Source organism: Zootoca vivipara, chromosome 1 (genome assembly GCF_963506605.1).
Source record: "Zootoca vivipara chromosome 1, rZooViv1.1, whole genome shotgun sequence".
Classification (NCBI taxonomy): Eukaryota; Metazoa; Chordata; class Lepidosauria; order Squamata; family Lacertidae; genus Zootoca; species Zootoca vivipara.
Window position 1 is genome coordinate 124,843,752 of NC_083276.1, and position 10,744 is coordinate 124,854,495.

Genomic DNA, 10,744 nt, shown 5'->3' on the forward strand with positions numbered 1-10,744 from the left:
GTTTTTAACAGTCATATTTCAACAGCCACAGATCTTGAACACACTTCTGGATCCCCTATGCAATTTGTTTAATCAAATTGACATTAAATAGCATTGTGAGTTTCCCTATATTGGGGGGGGGGGAATTATGTCTGATGTTTTACGATTTTTAATATGTGCTGTACGCAGCCCAGAGCAGCCGGAGAAACCCAGCCAGATGGGCAGGGAATAATAATAATAATAATAATAATAATAATAATAATAATAATAATAATAATAAATATTTTGGCCGGGTGAAAAGTTATAATGCTGGTGTTGTGTATTGAATTTGCAGGCACAGCACAGTAGCAGAGCAGCCAGGAACTAGTTAAAGAAGGTAGTGATTGCTTTTAATTAGCTTCACCTGGGTTGAGTAGGCTAGCCCAAGTGCCTACCGTATATGTAGCAGCAGGGTGGGGTTTTTTTGTGTCTCAGCTGGGGTAGATGGATGTAAGGGGAAGAAAGTACAGAGAACCTCCCCCTTGCATCAGAAGTAGCTCCTCCCCAAGCGGTGATGGAAGTGAGGGCTCTGAGGAGGCCAGTCAGGAAGTGGAGAGAGAGGGCCAGGGCTCCAGCAGCATGGGAGAGCCCCGGCTACACAGGATGGAGGAAAGGGAGGGAGAGAATGGGGAAAAGGAAAGCATGGAGCATAGACCCTTTCCTCCGGTTCCGGAATTACGCAGGAGAAAGAAAAGGAGGAGATTCACTGTCCCGAGACTCCTATGTTGGAGGAGATCGCGTGGGGGGGGGGGCAGTGCCGGATTCTGCATCGGAATGAGCAGACATGTTTTTACACACCTGTCTCACTGTAAATAGACTGCACTAATAAAAACTGTTTAAAGACAAGCATGCGGCGCGTCGTTACTCTAGAGTAGTCGCAAGAACCCCCGACAATGATGATGATGTTTTTGGCCTGGTGAAATGTACCATCAGGGGTTGGCAACACAGTGTCCTCGAGGTCTTGTTAGACTTCAACTCCCATCACCCCCAGCTAGCATAGCCAATGTTCAGGGATGATGGGAATTGTAACCCAAGAATTTCTGGAGGTCAGCCTTTTTCCTATCCCTGCTATAATGTCACAGCTGTTTATGTGTGTATGTGTCTTTATGTGTTGTTGTTTTTTTAAAAAAATAAACATGACCTTGTGGGAAAATACAGATCTTCCATAAATAACAATATTGAATTTTTGCATTTGCAGCAGCAAAAGTTAACATATCAATACCAGAAACAGGAGGAGCCCAAGCACAGGTATTGTACAATATATGGGTGCATGTGTCTTTCCTAGTTACCATTCAGACCCATTTCTTTCAGTGCAGAAAAGGGTTGTAATTTTAGAAAGTAATGAATTAATTAAGTAATGGATTGGTGCTTTTAAACCTGGCTGTTCTTTCTCCTGTGCCTTATTTAGAGCTGTTGCATGCATTGCATTTGGAAGGCAAGTGAGGGGGGACAAGTCCTTCCTCTTTAAATTCTTCTGCTTTGCCTGCCACCTTATTTTCATGACTGTGAGATTTTCATGGCCCCTGGGCCAGACACACAAGAAAATCACAACACGATCTGCCCTTTAGAACGCTACAGATAAAGGAAATTGTGCGTGAGGACTCAAGTACTTGAGCTTTAAACAAAAGCTGAGGGCTAATTGACTCTTGCCGTCTTGTCGCCAGCATTTCTCTGCTCAGCTTGAGACTGGGGGGGGGGGAGCTGCTGTCAGAGTCCTGGGAACTAGGTCCAACTAACTTTAGACTACAGTACTAATCATGCCTGCCCATTGAGTTCAGTGGGAGTTACTCCCAGGTTAGTAGAGTTAGGATTGCAGCCGTAGTCTAGATCCAACCCATAGACCTCTCCCAGACCTAGGTGAGAACCATTGTCTCTTAAAAAAAAAACTATCACTGCCAACGCCTCTGTTATCTAAGGTCTACTTTCACTCGGTTCAGGGCCCCGCTCAACTAGGAATTTATTGCAGGTGTATTCTGTACAATAAAAGTGCATTAGAGGTAGATATGCATTGTACTAATCCATACATCATTCCGCTTTATTAGATGTTCCCCAACATTATTGCCATCCTGGGGGCACTATGCTACAACAAAATAGTGTGCCAGGTGCAGAGTGTGTTGGATAAACCGCAACATTTGTAGTAAAGAAAAAAGAAGTCGCCGGATTTTAGCAGGAAGTTACGGGGCATGCACCAATTGGAAGCAAAGGATGATGTCTGCCCTGAGATTTTTGCAGGCACAAACAGTACGGGAAGTGGGATTATTCTTAACCCGCTTCCGATACCCCAATGAGCACTAATCATCATGAATGCACAGTAAAAAGGACATCTAGGGGTATCCTTAGAACTACACTAGGCCTGGCAAGAAAACCAAAACCTTGGAAAAGGGAATGAGGAGAAGGTCCATGTATTGGAGATAGGATCTAAATAATTACATTTTGTCCTTCAACGCAGGTCCTTAACAAATACAGAATGCGGAGCAATCCCTTGGGAGTATGCTTGATTATAGACTGCATTGGCAATGATACAAGTAAGTGCTAGGAAAAAGTGAATTCCTCCTTAACTGCTTGAGTCTGCAACTTGCGTAATCTTTTAATAGCTCAGATTTGATGAGATGGGCTCAGGCTCCCAGTTTTTCTTTGCTTGTAAATCAACAGTGACTGAAAGCTCAAGTTGATAATTAGGTACGTGGCATTGGTATAGCGCCCTGAAGTGGTCGAAGTTCTCTGCAAACTGTATTTTGTAGATTTGTCGCAAAAAAAAGTCTTCCAGGGAGGGGAAGGGAGGCGGTCCCTAGATTAACAGATCACCCAAAGTTTTAATTTGCCCTAGATTATGTGATAGGTTTAAAGACTTTGCTAAGACTGTGTATATACGCTATACCTTTAAAGCACATTCCCTGCTCCCTACAGAATTCTGGGTACTGTAGTTTGTTAAGAATTGCTGGGGATGGTTACCCTGTGAGGAGTAAACTACAGGGCCCAGAATTCTTTGAGGCAAAGAATGTGGTTAACTTTAAAGGTTAAAGTTACTTTAAAGGTACAGTACTTTAAAGGTATAGCGTGTACGAAGTCTGAAAGTGCTGTTTCCCGCTTGGCACTACATTGTATAAACTAGTCCCTTACAATTTGTTGCCGTTTTGTAATAAAAAAGAGCAAAAGGGAAGCAGGTGGGAGATGATAACTTTTGATTCAATAATACCCAGAACAATCCAAATAAGACAATATGGATGCTATATGTTTAAAAAGAAATTGAAAAAGCACAGTCAAGATAGCATGCAGTTGGGGAGGCATAATCAAAGGCATAACTTGTAGGTTCCTGCAACGCTCATTCCATCCAGTAGTAAAAGGACAGTTGGGGTGGGGGAACTTACATTTTATAAGCATTTTCTTTCCTGTTTTTGTGCGGAAAACTTTGCCTGGAAATGGACTTGCATGTATCACTTTGTGTTTCCTTTTCGTCTTGAACCCTGCACCCACTTTTGATCTGAGAAGGGAAATTTACGCTTTTTCCTCCACGTCCTTTCGATTTCAAGGGCTAGTCCCAGTCTACACATGCAGCACAATGAGACGGTAGCCAGCACAGCACAGCGGTTAACGTATTAGACTAAAAGCTGGGGGATCCAGATTCAGATCCTCAGACAACCCTTACCATGAAGCCCCCTGGGTGACCACGAGCCACTCTGCTCATCTAATCCATTATTTCATAGGGTGGCTGTGCAAATAAAATGGGATAGGGAGGAAAACCCTGCAAGCCCACTATGAGCTGCTTGGAGAAAAGTTGGGATGTAGCTGTGAGAAAACCAGATGAATAAAAATGCTGCAGTGGTTTTGTTGTTTGTTGTTGTTTAGTCGTTTAGTCGTGTCCGACTCTTCGTGACCCCATGGACCAGAGCACGCCAGGCACTCCTGTCTTGCACTGCCTCCCGCAGTTTGGTCAAACTCATGTTAGTAGCTTCGAGAACACTGTCCAACCATCTCGTCCTCTGTCGTCCCCTTCTCCTTGTGCCCTCCATTTTCCCCAAGATCAGGGTCTTTTCCAGGGAGTCTTCTCTTCTCATGAGGTGGCCAAAGTATTGGAGCCTCAGCTTCAGGATCTATCCTTCCAGTGAGCACTCAGGGCTGGTTTCCTTCAGAATGGATAGGTTTGATCTTCTTAATCTATGAGGAGATTCAGAAGTGGTATCCCCCTCCTCTTTCTTAAAGTATGTGTGTAGGCCAGGCAAGACCCTTCGTCTGATCATTGCTGAAATCTGCAAGGTGCTGAATGGCCTTCTGGGGTCTGATCAGAGCTTGGCTTGATGACATGGTGCCAGTTGTTTGCAGAATTTGCCTTCCCTTCTCTAAAAGATTGTAGATTTCCTATTCTGGAAGTAATCAGCCAGAATTGAGCTCGAAGTGGTTGGGAACGGGGACGACAGTCTCTTAACATAACCAGGAGAAAAATTGTGAAATCAGAACCGCTTACAAACCTGGATGGGAAACTCATCTTAGATAAGTTTACCTGAACTCTCTGGGATCAATTGCTCCTTCACACCTCTAATCTCCCTCTGCTGCACTCGCAATTGGATCCATTAATGAATTTTCGGGGGTGGATCTAACCATGCCTAGGAATACATTATCATGAGAAAAAGCAGAGGTGCCTAATTCATGCTTTCAAAACAATATTTCGCCTTAGTTTTACTTAGAATCTAATCTATTCTCATTGTAAAACTATTGTCTATTCTCCTATTCTGTCCATAACCATCTTTTTCTACAAGCTTTAAAGCATTTTTGTGTGTTGCTTCCCCCCCCATGAAACAGCACAAAAATATATATTTGTTTTCTTTTGATTTTTTTTTAATGATACTGCAACATTTTTTAAAAGGGATGCCCAGGCTAACCCTTCTTCACCTCCAGCCATTTATTTAGTTTTTGGAAACCCCACCCCCCTTACATAAGTAAAAATAAAAATCTCTTGAGGGCTTGATACATGCTACTGGAACACACAAGTGGCTAAAAATAGCACAAATGAGTGCAGTCAAGGCCGTTTTGTGCCTTTAGGGGGGGATGAGAACAGAGGAAGAAAAGGAACAGTAACCTTTTCTCTCCTGTTTCTCATCAGCAACCATCTCGGGAGACGAGGCAGTTTTATGCACAGCTTAACACGTCTCGCCAAAATTAAATGTATGCAGGTTAATTGTTGTAAGGATGTGGTAGAACTACAGCCAAGATCTCTGTATCTGGATATTAGTGTTTATGAAGGAATGAATCGAATCACTTCCTCTAAAACAGCTTAGGGAGGTCTGACCATACTCAGTAGTTGTAGAAAGGTGGCTGTTCGCTTGCTGAGAGAAGAAGAAGAAGAAGAAGAAGAAGAAGAAGAAGAAGAAGAAGAAGAAGAAGAAGAAGAAGAAGAAGAAGAAGAAGAAGAAGAAGAAGAAGAAGAAGAAGAAGAAGAAGAAGAAAATGGAAGGGGGTAGTGGAATGAATGATTTCCTGGTGTGGGAGGGCATGCTTGGTGGAATCCCTGAACTCAGGGCTCAGGGCTTTAAAGGTAAATATCAGCACCTTAAATTGGGCCTGGAAATATATAGGCAGCCTGTGTAATTAATGTAAAGTCTCCGTAACATGCTCAGATCTTTGAGCATTCAGCAATGGTCTTGCAGCCCTATGCTGTCTCAGATGCCGTTTCCAAACCGCCTTCAAAGGCTACTCGACGTAGAAAGCGTTGCTGTAATCCCACCTGGATGCAGCTAAGGCAGGTGCGGGGAATCTCGGTCCCATCCAGCAACGCGGTCAGGGATGGAGTCAGGATTCTACCAACATCCAGAGGGCTGCTAGTTCTGCATCCCTGGACTAAGGCATGTGCTCCTGAGACCAGATTTGATTTCTCCAGGCGTGGCTGAAGCTGCTAGAAGCAGCTGTTGGACGTTGCCTCTCATATCACTAGAACTCAGGATGTTGGGCTACATGGGACTTGGGCCTGATCCGGCAGGGCTCTTTTGTATTAAGATTTCAGGAGCACCCACTAGGCTATGGACTTGGTCTTTCATGGGGAGTTCAGGTTGTATGCCTGCACCCAGGTAATGAGCGTCAACAAGCGACATGGCTGTCCAACTTCCTGTATGGGCAACCTATGCGGAAGTATTTCGATGAGTTGGTGATCTAACTCGATTGCCTTCTTCCTGCCCCCTGTTCCTTCCTTTTGACCTATCTTTTGTTAAACTCTTTCATGGCTGAGAACAGCCTTCAATGTCCTAGTCCTAATCTTTTGGAAGGAAGTGATATTGCTGGGTACCTTCTTTTGATGTTGGACATTGTTTGAAGAAAGTGAGGCACTGGGAGAGGTGGCTAATGAATACCGTGTTTTTCCGTGTATAAGACGCCCCCTATTTTTGGGGACTCCAAATTAGGAAAATGGGGGGAGATTGCCCAGAGTTGTTGAGCGTAAGCCACCTATCGCCACTACCGTCCTATCACCCGCCCAATTACCGCAGCGGCAGCAAATCAACACCAGCCCTTGCTGCAGCAACCAGTAACTCGCCAAATAGCCGCTGAAAATCATAGGCTTGTGGCAACAACCGATCCCACGCCCCCCTATTCACTATCAGTGTATAAGACCACCACCAATTTTTAACATAATTTTAAAATAAAAACCCTTGTCTTATACACGGAAAAATATGGTAATCTGCACATAGCTAATAGCACGTAGCCTGTCAGGCAAGCCACGTAGGCGAAGAGGCTAGCTAGCTATAAATCAGATGATTTTGCGCCGAGTTCTGAGAAGCTCATGCATGGACTGATCAATTGCAGGGATGTGCAAACACAAGGATACCTGGAGATTCCCTTCGCCACTTTTTGAGAGCTTCCAAGTGGCAGATTGAAGGGCTTGCTTGGCAATATATATATATATGGCTTCCTGTTGAGAATAAAATCTTAAATCTTCTCACTCACCTGTGTTTTGTATTGCCTCTGAATATCATTTTAAAAGAACCACCTTGCATTTGGCAAGACACTTCCGTAATTTCTTTTTTTGGGGGGGCGCTTTTCTTTCTCCAGGTATGTTGGCAGAAGCCTTCCGAGCCCTGTCCTTCGAAGTCCGCTGTTGCCTGTTCCCGAGCGTGGACTCTTTGGTGCGTGAGCTGTTCGAAGTCGCGAGGCTGAAGCAGCACAAGGACTACGACTGCTTCGTTTGCATCCTCGTCAGTCGAGGGGACGAACAAGGCATCTTCTGCACTGACCACAGTCTTCCTGCGTTCTCCCTGGAGAGGGTGAAGAATTTCTTTACTGGCGATGCGTGTGTTTATCTCTCGGGGAAACCAAAGCTGTTCTTCGTCCAGAACTACGTTGAGCCCGGAAACAGGCAGGAAAATACCAGCTTAATAGAGACCGATGGAGGAGATCGGTATACCATCCCGCAAGGAGCAGACATTCTCTGGAGCCAGTGTATGCTGGATGCATCGCACTTGGAGAGATTGCAGAGTGCATCCTCTTACTACTTGTCTGTTCTAGCTGAGCTTCTGACTGAGCCGCACAAAAGGTAGAAAGTTGGGGGGGGGGAGAAGGCTTTTTCCTCAACATGAACAACAGCAAAGTAACAATTCCACTTTTCCTATGGGTGGTTCTTGTGTGTACTTTGCACTTTTGTAAGAGTGCAGAAAATGGATGGAAATATGGGAATGGTTGCAGAACTTAACCCTCTGAGGAACTGCTTTCACTATATATATATATATAATTTTATGTAGTTTTTCATATTTTAGAAATTTACAATTGATTATCCAACAACCAACATAAACAGAGAATTCCAAAGAATCTCCTGAACTTCCCTCCTCCCCTTTGTGGGCCCTTGTATTAACCTTTTCCTCCTGCATCTTTTCTATTAATCCAAATCTTTTAGATTAATAATAATAATAATAATAATTTCATTTCTATACCGCCTTATATTTTTAAGAAAAATCTCAAAGCGCTTTACAACATATTAAACATCAGTAAAAACAATCCAGAATCAAATATTTCTGAAGAAAGTCCAATATAATGAACAGGAAACTAGAATATTACCTTAAAGGTTTCAAAATAAAACATTACAAAGGAGGTCAACTACAGAATGCATATTTAACACAAGCAAAGTTCACGAAAAGAATCTTAAAACATTTCAAAATAAAACATTGCTAAGTGAAGTCAAATATAAAATGCACATTTAAAAGAGCATAGTTTAGACCCCAAATTCAACACTGAACTACAAGTGTTATTCCAATCCTGCTAGTGGTTTTGATTGTTTACAATGGTTTTTAAGGTAAATTCTATATTTTCCCCATTCCTTATTAAAATTTTGGTCTTCCTGATTTCTGATTCTTCCGGTCATTTTTGCCATTTTGGCACAATCCATCAACTTAATCTGCCATTCTTCTCTGGTAGGGACTCTGTCATCTTCCCATCTCTGGGCTAGTAACATCCGAGCAGCAGTACATAAATCAGGCATAGGCAACCTTGGCTCTCCAGATGTTTTGGAACTACAAGTCCCACGATCCCTAGCTAACAGGGCCAGTGGTCAGGGATCATGGGAGTTGTAGTTCCAAAACATCTGGAGAGCCAAGGTTGCCTATACCTGACATAAATAGTGTCTTCTGATCTGTTGGAATTTCGGCACCTAAGGAACTACTTTCACTTAAAAAGCCAAGGTTCTAACCATTATAGCACTGGACAGAAGAACCAGGAGCATTCTAAAGGGGTGATCTAAGGGAGCTCTGAGCTCCTGCCTCTCTTCCTCATTTTTAAAAACAAACTCCTTTTCTCTCTTCCCCCCCCCCCCCGCTTTGCTTATGGAGCATATTGCAAAGCACAGTGCAGGTGAGACTCCAGCTACCTGCCCACCATCTTAAATTGTGATCACTATGTCCAGATGCCAAAATATTATGGCAAAGTCAAGAGCTGTTCATCTGGAAATTACTTTTTTACAGATTGCTATGTGGCTATTTACAACTTTCACTCCCCCCCTTTTTTTCTTCCCCTGCAGGAAGTTGCATCTGCTGGATATCCTGTTGGAGCTGAACAACAGAGTTTATTCGCGGAACAGGACTCACCCTATGGAACAGTATTTTGTCATGTTGAAGCATACCCTAAGGAAAAAGCTTTTCCTCTCTGAGACCTAAATACTCAAAGCCTAACTCACAGCAGGTGTGCCCTAGGGGGACATCCCTTTGAATGCCACCCACTGGTTCCCCCTGTAAGGTCAAGAATCACCAGCTATGGTAGGATTTTGTCCCTTCTTTGAGCTGCCAGGCATCCAAAGTTCAGATAGATAGATGCTGGGTTAAAGGACAATATAATCAAACGTAACATAGCAGATTATTAGACGTCACTGATCACACCTCTTCATTTTTAAACTTCTTTCTCACAACCCTTTTGAGGGTTTCCTTCTGCCCTGTTCTCCACTTGGGGGTAGGTGCGATGTCAGTGGAAAGGAGGGGTGCAGACCTTAAGCACTAGAGATGTGTCTGAACTCACAGGTGGAGAGTAACGGGCAGCTACAATAAACGGAGGATGTGGCTCAGTTGAGCCACGTAGATGGAAGCGAGCACTACTGCATGGTCAGAAGAATCTGGTATAAATCCTCCAGGGGAAAAGAAACTTGGCAGAACACGTACTATTAATATATTTATTTATATTTGTTATTTTGTTCAGATATGTATATTTCACCTACACGTTTGATTGTTGCTGTTTTTTTAAAGATTCCTTTCGATCATTATTCCCTGATAATTTGTTTCTGTTTGAAAAGTTCCTTCTAATCGGATCTAAAGAAGCCCAATTTTTCTAAATGACTGCTTGAATACTCTCTTACATTAATTCATTTAAGTTTATTTAATATGTGTATTCTATTTTTCTATTAAAATAACAATCAAATTGGCTTCTAACATTGTAGCTTTCAAAATGAATTTTAGTATAATTCAGTATCTTATCATTTATTTATTTATTTATTTCTCTCGAGCAGTTCTCTTTAAAAAAATGAGAGACTTCAATGTAGGAAGTTGAGCAAAACCAATGATCAGGGTTTTTTGGTACTCTTTTCATCTCACACTTAAGCACAGTCTAAGACTAAAACAGTACATGCCCTTACTTGGGAATAAGTTTTGCTGAACTCAGTAGAATTTGCTACTCAATAAGCATGGGCAAAATAGGGCTGAGATGACTAGAACCTTTTAATTATTTTAAAATGGCTCTTACATTACCCATTGTTCATTTAGAAAACCTGTAGCCTTCCAGATGTTGCTGGACTATAACTCCCATCATCCCTGAGTGTAGCCTGTGTTGGCTGGGGCTGATGGGAATTGAAGTCCCAACATCTGGGGGTCCACATCCTTGATATGGGAACGACTCCATTTATGCACCAAAGGGGCTCCAGGTGTACATCCTTTGCAGAGTTAGTGCCTTTTTCAGTCCCATTGATTTCAAGGGACTTAAGTATACAGTACCTTGATTCTGCATAACTTGGACGGTGTCTTAATAACACATATTTAGGGGGGGGCTAAGCCCCATTGAATCCAGTGTTTCTGAGTAGGCATTCTGTGATGTAGCACAAAACATTTAATGTCGTTTGTGGATTAGTTGCCAAATGATGGTTCACGGGGAAACATGGCAAAGACCAAATGGGGAATGCAACTAGATGTTAGGGGTGTGCAAATGTCTTGTTTCATTGTTTTCCACTTGATTGAAGTTTGGAGATTTCTAATAAATATTTGCAAACATTCTGAAA

The 10,744-nt window shown here is 42.7% G+C and overlaps 2 protein-coding genes across 12 annotated transcripts in view; both read left to right on the forward strand.

Moving 5' to 3' along the window:
- Positions 1–10,736, forward strand: part of LOC118095856 (CASP8 and FADD-like apoptosis regulator) — a 28,895-nt gene extending 18,159 nt beyond the window's left edge. For all 11 annotated transcript variants that reach the window (XM_060281677.1, XM_035137166.2, XM_060281681.1 and 8 more), the window contains 4 exons: positions 1,217–1,266; positions 2,468–2,543; positions 7,054–7,534; positions 9,008–10,736. In XM_060281677.1, coding sequence (XP_060137660.1) covers positions 1,217–1,266; positions 2,468–2,543; positions 7,054–7,534; positions 9,008–9,143 — 743 coding nt within the window. In that variant the 3' untranslated portion in view covers positions 9,144–10,736. The remainder of the gene's footprint in view (positions 1–1,216; positions 1,267–2,467; positions 2,544–7,053; positions 7,535–9,007) is intronic.
- The window catches only part of STRADB (STE20 related adaptor beta), a 161,622-nt gene that overhangs the window by 45,117 nt on the left and 105,761 nt on the right, over positions 1–10,744 (forward strand). The gene's annotated exons all lie outside the window — the stretch shown is intronic.